The sequence below is a fragment of the Lagopus muta genome, chromosome 1, assembly GCF_023343835.1.
Source record: "Lagopus muta isolate bLagMut1 chromosome 1, bLagMut1 primary, whole genome shotgun sequence".
Classification (NCBI taxonomy): Eukaryota; Metazoa; Chordata; class Aves; order Galliformes; family Phasianidae; genus Lagopus; species Lagopus muta.
Genome location: NC_064433.1, coordinates 105818757 through 105835744, shown reverse-complemented (window position 1 = coordinate 105835744; position 16988 = coordinate 105818757). Strand labels below are relative to the sequence as shown.

General features: G+C 41.2%; 2 protein-coding genes and 1 long non-coding RNA gene across 6 annotated transcripts in view; 1 reads left to right on the top strand and 2 right to left on the bottom strand.

The window, feature by feature from the left end:
- The window catches only part of MORC3 (MORC family CW-type zinc finger 3), a 29568-nt gene extending 24327 nt beyond the window's left edge, over positions 1 to 5241 (bottom strand). Inside the window, exons 1-2 of one of the 3 annotated variants that reach the window (XM_048934245.1) lie at positions 5071 to 5241; positions 576 to 648 (exon numbers count right to left, since the gene is read on the bottom strand). In XM_048934245.1, coding sequence (XP_048790202.1) covers positions 576 to 648; positions 5071 to 5109 — 112 coding nt within the window. In that variant the 5' untranslated portion in view covers positions 5110 to 5241. Of the gene's footprint in view, positions 1 to 575; positions 649 to 1879; positions 1973 to 5070 lie in introns of those variants that run through there. The other 2 variants (XM_048934256.1, XM_048934266.1) reach the window with 2 other exon arrangements.
- Positions 5242 to 5403: 162 nt separating this feature from the next.
- Positions 5404 to 11674, top strand: LOC125688328 (uncharacterized). Its single transcript, XR_007374672.1, has 2 exons — positions 5404 to 7123; positions 7990 to 11674. It is a non-coding gene; the product is annotated as an uncharacterized LOC125688328 (long non-coding RNA).
- Positions 10337 to 16988, bottom strand: part of DOP1B (DOP1 leucine zipper like protein B) — a 45083-nt gene continuing 38431 nt past the window's right edge. For both annotated transcript variants that reach the window (XM_048934220.1, XM_048934230.1), the window contains exons 30-37: positions 15946 to 16092; positions 15449 to 15510; positions 14424 to 14552; positions 14177 to 14313; positions 13705 to 13760; positions 13123 to 13272; positions 12525 to 12654; positions 10337 to 11983 (exon numbers count right to left, since the gene is read on the bottom strand). In XM_048934220.1, the coding sequence (XP_048790177.1) occupies positions 11723 to 11983; positions 12525 to 12654; positions 13123 to 13272; positions 13705 to 13760; positions 14177 to 14313; positions 14424 to 14552; positions 15449 to 15510; positions 15946 to 16092 (1072 nt within the window). In that variant the 3' untranslated portion in view covers positions 10337 to 11722. The remainder of the gene's footprint in view (positions 11984 to 12524; positions 12655 to 13122; positions 13273 to 13704; positions 13761 to 14176; positions 14314 to 14423; positions 14553 to 15448; positions 15511 to 15945; positions 16093 to 16988) is intronic.

The following is a 16988-nucleotide window of genomic DNA, read 5'->3' as shown; positions in this document are numbered from 1 at the left end:
TTACCAGTTATTCAAAATAAAAGACAAAAGTGACAAACAGGCTCTAATAAGTCAAACCTATACTCAACCCCTAACAAACAGCAGATGATAATAGCAATAACAGAACTCCTGGGACGCTGATGAATGGACTGTTAAAAGGAACTACTCGACCATAACCCAAAACAAAATAAGGATGTTTGAGGGGCATTGTGTCAACGTCAAGAAATTACTGCAAGATGTTTTGGAAGAAGCACTGAAGTGAAGAAAACGGAAAGGTCCAAAGGGTGAAAAAAAGCGTAGGATAACAAGGGTGGAGGAATAAGGGGAATAATAAAGGCTGACAGTGTGCAAGCTGGTCAGTGTGCTTTCACGGTTGGACCCTTTGTCCCTCAGTTAGAAATAGAGATTAATAAGAATGCATAACAATTTCCTACATGAGCGTGCTCTCTCACATTAATGTGTGCCTGTATGTATTCGTCCTAACAAAACTCAAACCTGGTTAACCACATCAAGCAGGAATAGAATAAGATCTTACTTGATGGAACAAAAAATCACAGCTGGAGATAAAGTTTCATAAGTATTAGTGATCCACATACCTATAAGCTCAGCAACTGCACTGAAGGGCCAGGTGTGACTGGTAGAGTTGGTATGCAGGAACTTTGGGCAAAGCTGAAATAAAACAGAAACAACAGCATCAGTTTGTGATCCAGGGTGAAGTTACAAAAACCCATCCATGCTTCCATCCAAAAGTAACAAACTTAACATAAGCTCTCAAATATTAAAAATGTACATTTTAAACCATGAGTATTAATCTGGAAAAAAAATCCCACCTAATACACCCAGTGACTTAGTGTCTAATGTCACTGCTCCCTTTGCCCATATTGATCAAAACTGCCTGTTACTGGGACCTGTCAGATTCTTTCAAATGGTAGCTGTAAATGCTGCCAATTCAGGCTCGTATATTTCAGCCTCATTTACTATCAGATGTAACCACAAGAATGTAGGCACTATTAGGACTAGATGGCAACGTGCACAGTAAAATATGTATTTATGTGACACATTTTATAGATGTCAGTGATAAAAGTATTCTCAAGTCATTTATGAAAGCCTAGGTTTGTATACATTCACTTAGAACAAAACAACAGGAAAAGCAGAACTAGGAATCACGTAACTTACGGATTTGTCAATGCAATGTTTGGGGAAGTTTAATTGTTGACCTTGGTATAGCTGTATTTGCAGAGAATATCTGTAATTATGCTTTTACAAGCTCTTGAGCAGTGCACGTATATGCTTATGCCTCATTGGTGCAGTTACACTGATGGCATAAAAAGCATCTAGGAATATCCAACGCTGGAAATAGCTCTCGTGAAGTACAGGTGCATGAGAAAACAAAATCCATACCATATATAAAATAAGGAAAATATTTTAGAATAGCACGTATGTATCCACACAACCAATTTTATACAACTGCTGCTGTGACAATCACTTTCACATAATTAGTAAGGACTAAATTAGAGGAAGCAACCACTTTGGGTCCCCAAGATCATTTATCAGAGAAAAGAATAACGCTACAAACAAGTTCCAGAGCCAGGTGCCACAGTGGGAGCAAAGCTGCAGCAGCCCTTGTTCAGATCAGCATCGACTGCCAAGAAATCTCACCTTGATTCAAAGGTCATAGAGAGAGCAGACACACTTTTGGATTGCAAGTTAGCGCTGGTATTTCTCCACCAATTTAGACTGCAAGTATAGACAGACACTACACTCTTTACTGCCACGTGTTTTAAAATTACTGTTTTATAAACTGTGGTGAATTCAATCAGCCCAAGTCACTGTGCTTTTTAAAAAATTCCTAATGGATGCTTACAAATAATTTAGGATTTAAGGCATCGAGCCCGATTACCGGAAACAGCATGTACACCACAGCTCCTGTTAAATGGAGCTTTCAATTTCTTCAGTCTACTGTATGACAGCTCAGCAGATCTTAAGACCTGAAAAAAGGACCACAAGTAGTTTTGAAAGGCACGAATTTATAGTTGTGAACTTGCCCTGCTCAGACAGCGCTGAGGAAAGAAAGAACTTCAGCATCTGTGAGACTGACATAATCAGAGCTGTGTCCTCTTTTCTGTGAGGCAAAGTGTGGATCAGTACAGCAAGAAAATCTCCTGATGCAGTGCCTTGATAACGCGATGCCTCTCCATTCCTCGTGTCACAGCTGCATACCAGTGACTAACTCCAAAAAGAAACATCTTTTATAAACAAACATAAAAATTCTGCCAGTCTCTCCTGGATTGCTGTTTCAGATGGTAAGGTTGTGAAAAAGGCTGAGAGGTGGTACCCAACTGCAGGAACGTGAACAGTTATACAAAACTAGAAGATACGAGTTGGAACATGAGATCTTTAAGAAATTGGTTCTTGGCTCTAAAGCTTCCTCAGCTAAAGGTGAGCAGCCTGGAGGGCAGTTCACAGGAAAAGCTACAGAATGACAGAACAGCCAGGGTTGGAAGAGACTTCAATGATCATGAATCTCCAACCTCTCTGCCACATGCAGGGCCACCAACCTCCACATTTAATACTAGACCAGGCTGCCCAGGTCTCCATCCAACCTGGCCTTGAGCACCTCCAGGGACGGGGCATCCACAACCTCTCTGGGCAGCCTGTGCAGCACCTCACCACTCTCTCTGTAAAGAACTTCTCCCTGACATCCAACCCAAATCTTCCCTCCTTCAACTTGACACCATTTCCCCTTGTGTCCTGCTTTCAAAGAGTTGCAGCAGATAGCATCATTTACTAATGGGAGGCTGTGAAACGAGGATACACAAGAAAATCAGACTAAGAAGATGGAGAAGAGTGGTTGAAGGGCACTCTCTAGCTTGCTTCAAAGCATATCCAGCTGCTAACACAACTGAGGTGGAACTCGGTAGGAAATATTTAAGCCTATTTAGCTTTATGAGTTATGCAGTACTAAGGATACAGTATGAGTGTTAATCCCCACGTGAATGCTCACTTTTGGCTTTGTCAGTATGGTTGTGGTTGAGATGATCCAGCTGCTTTGCACACTGACCAAAAATATTCTGTCAGTGAGTGGGTTTTGGTTAGCTATTCCATTTGGCATCCTGAGAAGTGCAGCAAATTCCCTCTGAAAATCCAAGTAAATTTCAAACTGTATCTACAGCTCATATGACAGAAAAACCTCACCGTACCAGGCTGAGCATCTCCTATAATTATGAGCAGTAAATATTTAACAATAAAACAGCAGCTTTGGGAATTTCAGTTTTCCAAGAAAAACTGAACTATTCCATCCCTCACGGATCATTTCATGCACAAATCATAACTACTGAGCAAGCAGCCTTGTCTATCAGAGCTATTTTGCAGCTTTTGGATGAGCAACACCACTATCATTCTCCTCCTCCTGCTTTTCTTCCATCTGGCTGCTCGTCCCCTTTCCGCTGCATTCTCCTTTCCTTCTCCCTTTCAGTTATGCTGATACACTTACACGACCACAACTACAAACTGCAGCACGGATCTGATGCAAATTACAACCCTTTTTTCAAATCGTATTTTTAACCTGGATCACTCTCACAATATGTCTCATGGTGCACATGAGCAAACGTTTTACCAGAGCAACAGCAAGAGATAAACACCAGAATAAGAATGAATTGCCAGGCCTGCTTACACCACCTGTGTGGTTCCTGCATGCCTCTGAAACTAATGCACACGTTCTGTTGAAGCCCAACTTATTTCCACAGAGCAGTGGCTGACAGAAGAGACCAAGAGCCGGTTCTCCATTGCTCTTCGCTGAGAAACATTGTCTGAAGGTACAGAAAGGTGTTATCTGCTACAACAACTGTTATCAGCTATTCCATCTCTGTATTGAAAACCTACCTAAATAAATAAATAAAGCTGCAGTTAAAAATACACTGAATGAAAATCTTAAGTTATGACTACCAACAACAAAAAAAAAGAGCATCCTGAATATATATCAGAAAATTACCAATTGCTGTTAGCTACACCAATTCTAGTTGAGACTTCTGATCTGTAAGTTTGCCAATGCGATTTCTACCCAAGATAGATTTTAAATCATATCCCAAGTCATGCAACCCACAACAGATGTTAACAGAGGCATGCTTTTCCCCTAAATTAAACTACTCACGCATTCAAATGCAAAGGGAGATTCCAATATTTTTTTTTTTAAAGCATTATGTTATCTAAAAAGTCCTTCTCTAATAAAAATCAGGAACTTAGATGCTGAATGAAAGTGCAATTCCCAAACTTCAAACAGGTGACACTTACACGTAATCTCTGCAATCACGCCAATTAAATTAAGGTAATTTAAGCAGTGCTGAGGGCACACTGAAGCACCGTAAACCACAGAATATCCCGAGTTGGAACGGACCCATAAAGATGACCCAGTCCAACACGTGACGTATGCTTTACATTCCGACACCTGAACAGTTATTTTCCTGTAAGGATCCAGCTTCCCCCCATCACTTAATTCCAGATTTCAAAGCAAGGCCCCAAGCTACGTGTTTGCGTTGCTAGCGTTACTTAGACGCGTACAACCAAACGAGAAAGTCCCTCGAAAATAGCCAGTTTCAGCCACGGCGTATTGAGAAACTGAAAGAACAGCGGCAACCCCGCTCGCACTGAGAGTAAATAAACAAGAGATCGGCTGCAGGAGAAGGACGGCAGTGAACAACGGGAGGCCAAGCAGCACAGCACAGCAGCGGGTCTGGCGGCACCCACCCCACCGGTCTTGGCTGTAAAGACGGCCCGGCCACCTCCCGCCGGGAGCAGCTGCAAGCCCGACTGGAGCTGCATTCCCGCAAGGGCCCGGCCCCCGGGCACAGCGAGCCGCCCTGCAGCCTCCCGCTTCGGCTAAGGAACGGCGGCCGCCGTCCAATCGCCCGCTTCCTCCTCCCAGAGGCGTTCAGCGGGAGCTTCCCTCAGCCTCCGCGGCCCCGCGCAGCCACCCCGGTTCGCCCCTCCTCCTCCGTCTCCTCCTCCTCCTCCGCCTCCTCTTCCCTCGGTAAGGGCCACCCGGCCTCTCAGAGACCCCTCCGCCGCTACCGGGCCCCGCGCTGAGGCGCTCACCGCGCTGAGGCGAATGCCGCCCTGAGTTTTCGCCGCCATCTTTTGTGCCGCAGCGACAGCCGGGGCGGGAAGGAGCGGGGAATGGGGGCGTCGGGGAGCGCCCAGAGCGCGCACATCCGCCTCGCCCCCCTCCCGGCGCGCTTCCGCCGCCAGCCTCAACCTCTTCCGGGAGGGGGCGGGGCTTAGAGGTAAGGCCACGCCCTCTCCGCGCGCACAGATGAGTGCGCGGCGGCGGGCGGGGGAGAGGGCGACGCGCTGCCGCAGGTCGGCAGCCAGCGGGGAGGCGGGGCCGTCGTCTGCGGCCGTCCAAAGGCTCGGAGAGCGGGTGGGGCGAGGCTGGCGTGCCGCGGAGGGGGCGGGTTTGTTGTGTTTTGCCTCCCCTCTCTTTTTTAGGTAAAAATGCGCGGGCTCACCGGCCACGCCTGGGGGTGGGGCTCGAGCGGGCTCTTGTCCCGGGCGGCCCCGCGGATCGGTGGGTGGAGAATTAGTTTGGAGGATGGTTGCAGCCGCGGGGTTGCGGTAAATAGGTCTTCGTGCAGGTGGGGTCGGACACAGGTCGTGTCCCTTAGGGGTCCGTCCCGGGACAGTGCTCTTCAGCATCTTTATCGGTGAGCTGGGTAGTGGGATCGAGTGCACCCTCAGCGAGTTTGCAGACGACGCCAAATTGAGTGGTGCAGCTCGTACAGTAGAACGGACACCGTCCAGAGGGCAGGCTTGAAAAGTGATCCCGTGGGAACGTAATGAGGTTCAACCAGGCCAAGTGCAAGGTGTTGCATTTGGGGCAATCCCAGTTATGAACACAGACTGGGAGGAGAATGCACTGAGAGCAGCCCTGCGGAGAAAGACTCAGGTGTCCTGACGGATGAAAAGCTAGACATGAGGCAGCAGTGTGCACACAGCCCAGAGAGCCAACAGTATCCTGGGCTACATCACAAGAAGAGTGGGCAATGGGAAGAGGGTGGGGATCGTTCCCCTCTGCTCTGCCCTCATGAGGCCCCATCTGGAGTACTGCATCCAGGTCTGGGGCCCCAGCATAAAAAAAAATGGAACTGGTGGAGCAGTTCCAGAGGAGGGCAGGAAGATGCTCAGAGGGCTGGAGCACCTCTCCTGTGAAGACAAGATGAGGGAGCTAAGCTTCTTCAGCCTGGAGAAGGCTCCAGGGAGACCTCATTACAGGCTTTTTTTTAACTACTTAAAAGAAGCTTATAAGCAGGAGGGAAATCAACTTCTTCATGGTCTGGTAGTTGAGAGGTCAAGGGAGAATGGTTTAAAACTAAAAGAGTGGAGATTTAGATAGCAGGGGGGAAAAAAATTACTGAAGAGGACGGTGAGGCGCTGGCACAGCTGCCCAGAGAAGCTGTAGTGCCCCAGCCCTGAAGGTGCGCAAGGCCAGGTTGGATGGGGCCCTGGGCAGCAGAGCTGGTGAAGGGCAGCCCTGCCCATGGCAGGGGTTGGGATGGGTGGGCTTTGAGCTTCCTTCCATTCTGTGATTTTATGAAATGGAAGCAAAGAGATCTGTTTCTGGCCCTTTCATTTTCACTGTCAGTTTGTCCCTGAATGAGAAAGGAAATCCGCACACTGCAGAAGGGCTCACGAAGCATTACCTTTATCAATCTTCCCAACTAAGAAATGCACAACAGCATGAGCTGGGGAACCTTTGAGTAATACAGGAGTGAATTGTTTGTAAGATGTACAGTCGTCTCATGCTTTCTTACCTGTCTGTGCAGATTCCTCCTTACATGAAGTAATCCAAATGTTATTGTTCTCTTTTGCTATTTACTGTACTCCTACTTATCTGACAGTTCAGAGATGCATAACCAAAAGCTACGTAAACGTGTAACTGCTCTACGTGGGCAGAGTTCCTAACAGCAGGGGCTGATGTTGCTTCTCTGTTTTGTCTTTCAGCTGTAGTAGTGGATTGCTTCTGTTGTGATCCAAGTGAAATTGTAATTCTGAGTATTTGGTAACATCATTTGTAGGAAATAAAAAAAACAAAACAAATCATGTCAGAGATTTGCAACTGTTTGCTCAGGTGCAAACCCCAGACCTCAAGGTAAGAACTTAAAGTTTAATCAAAGGGCTTTGACTCTTTTTGCTAACTGCAGCTGCTGTGTCAGATACACTTGCACAATAAAGATTGCACAATTCCCTTTCCCTTTTTCCAGTGGATTTCTTATGTGTTTTTCAAAGACAGCACTGAGGTCAAATTCCAGTGCCATTATTAATGAGTTGGCAGTTTTCCCCGTATAAATCACACCACTAAGAAAAGAGACTGCAGGAGTAACTAGAGTCTCCCTCACTGAAGACTTAGTACTGTGTTCTCCCAAGCTGGCTAAGTAACATCTACAGCAAGGTGCATATTTCACAAAATTCATATTTCACATCCTGTTTACTCACAGAACAGAATCTGGCAGCTGTTTCATTAAAGTTCTTGCATTTCAACTATCTGCAGGTATTTTGAGCAGTGGACAGTTACTTACCTTGAGTCCAGACTATTTTCTTTGTGAAAGACCTGTGACAGTGGTGGGGTTTGATTATTTTTATATGTGTATTTATAGCTGGGAAGCTCCCCGTTGTCTATTATAACTACACTACATGTTCCTCTCTATCTCCTTTCTTTATTTTTCCAATTTTTCAATCCTGTCATCTCAGTTTTCTCCTACTAGAAAGCAGCTCTTATTTTGGTGGAGGTCAAAGAGAAAAAAGCAACCCAACAACCGAAGATACTGGTGTTGTAAAATAAAAAGTTCGAACTAAAAGCCTGAGGTACAGTAATTCATGCTGATCAAAACCTTACAAGCCTCTGCTCAAGAAGTTATGGAAAACATACATCAGCCCCTGCCTGAAAGTACCATCAAGTTTTGATCAACTCTTTCTTTCCATCTGCCTGCTCATACCATCCCTTTGCTCTGTTGGCAGAGATGACATCAGAAGGCCTAGCCTGCTGGGCACTCACCTCTACCAAGGGCTCCTCCTGAAGCTCTGCTGCTGAGCGCCAGGAGACAACCAGCATTGAGTAAGTAAGTCGGGGAGCCGCTTTGGGACAGTAATTGCAAATCACGGAGGTGTTCTGTTACTGCCAAACCTGATGATCTTTATTTAACTAAGCAGGTACTCAACAGGCATTGAGTACTTTAGTGCTACTAAATTAATACTATTTGTACTATGCTACAATATTTCCCAGAATACATGGAACATATTGCAAGCATTTTCAAAATATAACTAAATATATAAAGATACACTGCATAACCTTAAAAATATGTACAAAGACTCAGGGGAAAGGGTGAAATATGAAAATAACTTATTCATCAGGGTCACTGAAACCATACTTTTCTGGCATTAGAACTTCAAGCCGAATTGAATGAAGAGTTCTCTTCCCCCCAAATGAAAAAGGCAGGACTTTCAGGGCTTTTGCCCAGAACATACAAAAGCATCAGTATGAACTTCAGAAGTCTCTGGTGAAGAGACTTCATGCAACAGGAAGGGTGGGAGATAAGACAGGGGAGATGGTGCAGCCTTGTCCGATGGGGATGTATGGGCAGGCACGCAGCCACAGCTGCAGGGACCCAGATAAGGTCTGGAGCTCTGCACAGAAGCCTTCATGCATTGAGATTGAATTTGAGAGCTTTTACAGAATTAGAGAAAAAGACAATCCATCAGCAGTAGTCTAAAAATGAGAATTGCAGCTGAAGAGGTATTTCAAAAATAACATTTAATATTATTATTAGAATTACATTCAAATGTAGCATTGAATACAATTAGCCATTATTTAATGCTCCATATTTAAAGTTCTGCTGTTCTTTGGCAGTTATCTTGGTTGCACCAACTGTATTTTTCTTCCCTTCAGGAAAAGGAAACCTCTGTGAATAATTAAATACTTTTCCCACTATGTATCATGCACTGTTGCTATGCTGTCTCAAAGCTGAAGTATGAAAAAGAGAAAACTAAGCTTGAAAACAAGCAAAAACTACATCACACAGCAAAGGCATTTTCTCTCCAGTTCTTGCTACTGAGTTTGAAGCAAAAGTTTATCAGATGTATCTACAGTGAGGTTATACTGCTTTGGTAGTACAACCATCTTCCTTCACATGGATTTAAATGCAGTACTGTAAGAATTAAAGTGAGTCCCGTGTAGAAAAGGAATGAAGTTATGCTGTTAACGATACCTTTAAGCATATTCAGTGGCAAGTCTCTGCCATCCAAGTAAGACTAATTCAATTGAGCCCATTCTTTTTTGTTCAGAACCCTTTTTATAATGATAAAAGATGTGCAGGCCACTTAAAGCAGCAATCTGCAGAATCACAGAGCAAAGGCAAAAGCACACACAGAAGGCAAGAGAGAAGCAAGTGCTATTTTCGCAGAAGGTAAGATCATCTTAGAGTTCCAAGCAGCTCAGTCACAGATTCAATTTTTAATGCTTACCACCACATCCTGGGTGGTAGGATGGTGACGTTTGATCTCATGCACATCTGAAGCCCTGACAGATAGAATGGGACATTCACTTCCAAAGGGAATGGGAAAGGGAACCATCTAAGTTAGTGCTTTATCACCTTTTGTTAGCGAGTAAACTAAGTGAAGACACAGGTTTAGACCTTGGAGGAGAACGTAAAGCAAAAGGTTTAGTAGCAGAAAGTTGTCCTAGATTGTTAACAGCAATTCAATAGCATCTCATGATTTTAAAAGTAGTCCCTAAGCATGGAATGCAACCACTCGCCAGAAAGCTAAAAGTCAAACTACCAGGTCATCCTGAGTATTAGCAATATTATTAAAAAGAAAATCCTTGAGCTTATGTAAGCAATTGACAAAATTATTTAAAAATATCCTGTTCCAATTTTCAAATGATGCATAAAAAGGATTTTTTTTCCATTTGTGCTTATTCCAACAGCATTAGATTGTTAATAAATTATATTAATACAAATAATTCACATCCCTAGTACTACACAGTATCACATCTCATTCTATCGCTTTCCTTAACAGTCAAAATTCACAGAAACTTTAAATTTAGCACAAGTCTACCACATTACCTTCATACAGCATTACAGTTGTAAAGCATGTTACTTAGCATTTCATTATTTTAGTTTATAATCCAAAGATGGATTCATACATCTGTAGGTAAAAAACACTGCCAAATAACCTTCCATATTTTTTTTTTTTTTTCAAAACTCACAAGAAATAAATAAAAATCCCTGATCTTACAACCTAACATTAAACCATTCATTTGGCATGTCCTTTATTATTATTATTATTATTATTTTTTAAATTAGGAAAAAAACACCAATAATGATGGAAGTCCAACACCAAGCACATTCACCTCGGTTGAGATGTTTCAAATAACACAAGTACCAGTCTGCAGCTTTGTCTTGTAACTCCATTTCTGTGGAGGCAACATTGTTTAAATAAAGAAGCAGACAAAGCTTTTCATCATGAAAACTGTGATAAACTTTCCCTTTCAAAGAAATCAGCATTGCAAATCCAGTCAGAAAACCCAATATCAAAACCTCAATGGAGTCCACCTCCTCATGGAAAAAACGTTCATCTAAGCTTTTTGGTGTACGTGTGGCTATGGTGGTACTCATCCACTAACTGTCAGAAGTGTCCTTCAGACAAGCAGCTTCACTGTATGGTAGCACAACTAATCACTGTCTCTTCCAGGTCCTGAATGGTAGAAGCGGTGCAGATCCAAAAGAAGCTGCACCCTGAACACTATCGTAGTCATGGCACTGTGAATGACATCCCTTCCTCCTATAATACGTAGGAACAGCCAAATACATTTATTTGAATAAAAAGTGTTTCTTAAAAAATGAATTTTCCTTCAAATTAGGCTGGGGGTTTACAGTAATTTATATTTTTACAGGATTATCTTCATTTAACTGCATTTTGTAAGTTGCGAGATGATCTTAGCCACTGAAAGAACAAAGTTCTTTCATTTAAGAACTGAATTAGAATATTCTTTGATTAGTCAGCTAATTAAAATGAAAAGCCCTCAAGGTAGTGTAAATTATAAAATGTTACTGCATAGATTGGTCATTTGCACATGTACATGTCTTTTATTTAGGAATCACTAATCCTGAAGAGCACTCTTATAATACAAAGCTGAAATTACAAACATGGTAAGTCTGCAGTTCTTTGCGTAGTAAGGCTTATAAAATAGATCTGTTTGAAACTTAAATTACCTGTTTACAAGATGCTAAGTTTTAGGATCAGTTAAAGGAAGAAGAAATAGAAGGGGGGTTTTAACTTCAAGACATGGCTTTTCTGCAAACTGATTGTACACTGACATGCAAATTTACTTTCAGATCACAATTCCAAAAGTAGTGTAAAATACTTACTTGAGAAATTACTGGATAAATGGTACAGTTGCTACTTTCACCAAGTTAAAAATCTTCTACCATTATTTACAAATCTCTTTAATCCTTTGCAAGGAAAAGAAGTAAAAGAATACAGTAACAGTGGTAAATTACCACCAAGCTGTACATCCTCCTTCCTGCCTCCCCAGAACACAAAGAATCCTGCTTTTTATCACCACTGGGAAGCTTGAATTATTGAAGTACATCCCATAAGAGCTGGAAGAAAACCTAAAACGTAGTTTTAAAATGGGAGAAAATCTCTTTCTTTTTTGGCTGCTTAACCACATAAGTGTCTGATATGCAGCCTAACTTTCCATGTTTTCAAGGAAGTCACATTCAACACTCTCTTCAAGCTGTTGCAAGATCCTTATGCCATTGCTGCCAACGTAGTCCGCAGAGAGAGATGCAGAAGAATGTGAATTGTGGGCCTCACTCCCTTTTGTTGTAAATGCACAACACAGTGTCTTGAAGAAGGGCATGAGCTGGGTAATGCTAGATATAGTGCGGAAGTTCAAAAGAGGAAATTTGTGCCTTTTGGAAATTCCCTCATCGGTGTTATTTCTTTCCTGTAAACATGCAAACCAAGATTTACTTACTGCATTAAGACACAATATCCTACTAAATATGGCTCCTTTGAAGCCTGTATTATACACTTGGTTTTATACTGAGAGGTCCACAGCCTACAATTCCATCTCAATATGAATTGTATAGATGGTATAATGAGTTATTTCTATATTCAGATTTGAGCTTCTGTTAAATGAAAGTCCCACAATTTCAGAACACTGGAAATTTGGACAAGCCTTCAGAAGCAGGTATCAGAAAGCTGCAGAATGCAAAGGTACCTGATAAATACTAACGTATTCTTCTGTAAGTACTAATACTAAACCTTAATGGCAATTTAAAATGCTCTTATGGTAAACTTCCTGACACTCCACATGCAAAAGAAAACTGGAATCTTCAAGATACATTTGTGAAAGCAGGCAGATAATTTTTAAAACCATATGCAATCTTAACATCTAAAAACCTCTTGCCCAACTTACAATCTTACCACTAATTTAGAAAAGTTAAAGGCTTACAAAAGAAAAATAAGTAAAGCACTTTCTTTACCCTGTATTTCATCTTTAGCAGATCCATTATTCGTATTATGTGTGGTCTACATTCCTGATGATTTTCTACCAGATGAGAAGTCACAGTAGAAGACTCTGTGTCCACCTCTGGGACAAATGCCCATTTATACCTAAACCAAAAGGATTACATTGCTAAGAAGACAGGAAAAAAATTCCCTGTTTGGATCAAACATAGTTAGCAAAGCACTGATTTGTTCACAGAAAGAGCTGTCATAATTACAAAGTTGTGCTATTACCAGAGCTAAACTTAGTGAACTAGGAAGTTACTACTTCAGTACTATATCAGTACTTAAATGCAACTGCCTCCAAAAGACTCCCAAGTGTGGTAAAGGGAAAACAAAGAACTGGCCTTCTTTTTCTTCTCCCTATTTTTCCACGTGAGATAACCTTCAAATAAAGTGAAATCTTCCTACATTGACAAGACTGAATTGCCTTTCTAAATATCCCAAATTACTCTTGTTCTAGAATCGAAGTCTGCACTTGTGAAAAGAATAAACGGTGAAATTAATATTTGGAATTATATTAAAGGATAAGTACAGAAACAACCTGGAGAACAGTTAAGCAACTAGAGGACTTACATTTGGAACAGCTGCATCCTATCAGGTGGAAATGAAAGCGCTGTGTCTAAAAACTTGCAAGCAGATAAGTACAAAGACAGCTCATTCTGCTGGATGTCGGATCCACTGCCATCACCTGAGACTTTCTGTTTGCTTAACTTGCTGTTGCTTCTGTGGTAGTAAAAATTGAGAAGCACACGATTAAACATAAATCCACCAAGTGTTTTCCATTCAGCAAAAGGGAAATGTACACATTTACACAAATTTGCACTTGCACCTGTGCACAAAAGTCTTATTTTTATTCCGTATTAACACTGAGATTTATATAAAAGGCTGTATGTGGAAAGATATCTAAAGTATTCAGAAAAAAGTCAATGTTAAAATATTCAATATTCAAACACTGATTTTCATATCCTTGTATGCAACTGTTATGTACCAGTTTTTTCTAACTATAACTATTTCTGCTGCTTAAAAAAAATATTGATTTACCTGTGTCAGAAATACACAAGTGGAAAAAAAAAAAAGGCAGATACAGAACAAGCACAATTGCTAACAGCTTTCGCAGGTTTTACAAGCTTTCATCAGTTAAATGTTAATTCTTACTTTGATGGTTCATCTTCCTCAGTTAATTCTTCTTCCAGTTGTAGAAACGTCTGAATCTTGAAATAAATAAATTTATGGAAACGCTGAATCATTTGAACAGCTCAATTATAAAAAGATACACTTCACATATTAGTGTAAATACTATAAGGAACCACAGACTCTTAGTTTACTCACAGAATCACATAGTGGCCCAGGTTGAAAGGGGCCTCAAAGATCATTAATCTCCAACCCCCTTGCCACGTACAGAGCCACCAAACTCTTAAACAAGTTAAGAAATTGTGAAAGAAATTGCATTATCAACAACAGCAACACTGATCAGAAAGGTATCTCCTAATAACAGTGTTGCTTCTTTTTCCAAATTATCAAACTAACGCAGACCTATGAAAACATTTCCTTCCATCCAGGGATGGATCTGCGAGGAAGTGAAATGCAAAGAATGTGAGAAATTAATTTTGAGTTACTCATTCCTTACCAATTCAGTTACCATAATTGGCCACAAGGAGGTTAGATGCTGAGGAGAAATCCTTAACAATAGAACTCTGAAGAGGAGGAACATCTGTGCGGCAACTAAAGAAGTCTGTCCAACACGGAGGTTCTCAGTCAGTCGTTCTGAAATAAATTATGTAAGAAAGGAATGTTGTACTTCCTTTTTTTTCTTCTTTATAATTTTAATGTTTACATATGTATCAGAGCTGAATGGAAAAGACCACAAATCTTACCTTGTATTAAGGGAAGATAGAGATGATACTGATCAATTTCTCCACTGAAGACAGCGAAAGCTTGCCGCTTTAACAACATTGCTTTCTGTTCAAAACTTGGGTAGAGCTTTAAGGCGCTGCTCTGCATATCTGTAACACATATAAGAATTACTTATTTTCTGACTAGTGACTTGAGATGAAAATAATTTCTGTATCCTGAGATCTTTTAGAAATAACTACTACCTTTATACCTACAGGTTGGAGTAACATGTTGGTGTTGATCCTGATCTACTCAAACTAGCAGGAGAATTATATAAAACATACTCTGCAGCTGTCCAGAACTTTAAAGCCCTGCCTCTAACATGCACAAGTCTCCTCATTTCAGACTCTTAAAACCGTGGCTGAGGGATTTCAAGACTTTTAATTCTTACTGAGACAAAATTAAAATGGTAAATTTAAAAACATACAATGTTAAAAAAAATGCATTAACATTTGCATTGTAAGCCTTCAACTATTCTTTTAAAAGATTTCAACAAGAGACAAAAGCTGCTTTATCTTTCAAAGCTCCAGGCAAATGTTAGGGTCCTATCCCATCTCTTCTCCAATTACTTTTCTTCCATATTGTCCTCAAGCCTGAATTAGAGATCAAAGCATGTTGCTCAAAGACTTGCTGTATTGGTGCACCATACTCCCACAGCTCTGTGCAAGTATACAGATGCATGCAAAGTTAACTGGAGTCTCCTTGCTTTCTCACAAGCAACAGTGCTACAGTCACCTTTCAGCAACTTAAAATAATGGCCAAATGTGCTTGCAGCAGTCCAACATTAACATTTCTGGACTAAATATTTTTAAAATGTTAACATTTCCAAAATACAGTCTGAACTGAGAACAGTTTTTAGTGGAGAATGAAGTTGGTCACATAATCAATTCTGCAGATGCATTGTTGCCTGCATTTTATTGACACATTAGACACCAAACAGCTCAAAACCAAATTTAAATATATTTAAAATTAATGCAGAAATAAGTTATCAGTAGCTAATACTTACTCATCAAGTCTTTAAACATAGTTTTCTCATGTGTTAGAAGGTGATCGATAATGGATCTCCAACTGGATAAGACACAGAAGGAACTGGGTAAGTAAAAGATCAACAATATAAAGGACATGACATAACCAGAGAAAGCCTTGGTGTAAACTCACATAAAAAGATATTGGACAAACAATTCATACTAGGCAACAGTTTCCAACACGAATTCACTATGCAGAACCTTATCCAGTTTACACATACTGAATTCTAAGTCCTTCAACTCCATTATATGCCATTTCCAAACACTAATGGCAGTTGTTAGCAAGAGAGAGGTTTATTCTTCTGTGCCATAAAGATAACTTAAATTTCTATAATTGAGTTGAGTTTGTTGAGATCTGTTTTTTAATGTTACTACATTCTGTGAGCAAGTACTATAGAGAACATTCAATATTAGTCTCTAAGTCTTTCTTTGCAAATCATCAAATAAACTCTTGGAGTGCTACCATCTCATGTCTTACTGCGTGCATGAAGTGTCCATCTGGAAAAAAGCCGGATCCATATACAACTCAAGAACTTCTTTTTTCCACGCTCGCTTGGTATAGGCGTACCCACTCAATGAGCTGAGCAACTGAGAACCAGCACGGAAACTAGGAATGTTGTAGGTACTGGGGGAAGAGGAAAAGTAATGATAAATATCAATCTTTTAAAAAGTTACATTTGTGTATCTGGAAAATTGACTGTTTTCTGCAGAACTTCTAACCAAATTATCTCAGAAACAGAATAGGCTGTGTTTACATCAGCTCATTAATTCAGAGCAGTCACAGATCAGTTGATCAAAGCATTTTCTGCAGAAATTCCTCACATTTTCAGAGTATCTTGTATGGGGTGGTATTTTCTGATTAGACATATCATGGCACTGCCCACCTCAACTACATGCATGGTTCAAATCTTCCCCAAAAGAAAGTTCACAAACTAGTCAACAGGTTCTGCAAGGTACAGTAGGGAAGGAGTGCTGAGCTCAAGCCTAATGTGGTTGGAGCAAGGAGAAGAGACCCTTGATGAACCGATGCCTGTCAAATAGCTTCCTGGAAATCCTGGGTATGGCAGCTGTTCTGACACCTCCACGGACAGGGCATCCACAACCTCTCTGGGGAACTGTTCCAGCATCTCACCACTCTCTCAGTAAAAACTTACCCAACATTTAAATTGAATTTCCCTTCCTTTAATTTAAAACCATCACTATCCTATCACTATCTACCATCATAAAAAAATTTATTTCCCTCATGTTTATAAAATCCCTTTATATACTGGAAGGCCACAATGAAGTCTCCCCACAGCCTTCTCTTTTCCAGGCTGAACAAGTCCAGTTCCTTCAGTTTATCTTCATAGGAGAGGTGCTCCAGCCCTTGGATTATCTTCATGGCCCTCCTCTGGACCCTCTCCAAAAGCTCCACATCTTTCTGGTGTTAGGGACCCCAGACTTGTACGCAGCATTCCAGCTGGGGCCCCGTGAGGAAAGAGAGTAGAGAGAGACAATCACCTCCCTTGCCCTTGCAGAAGT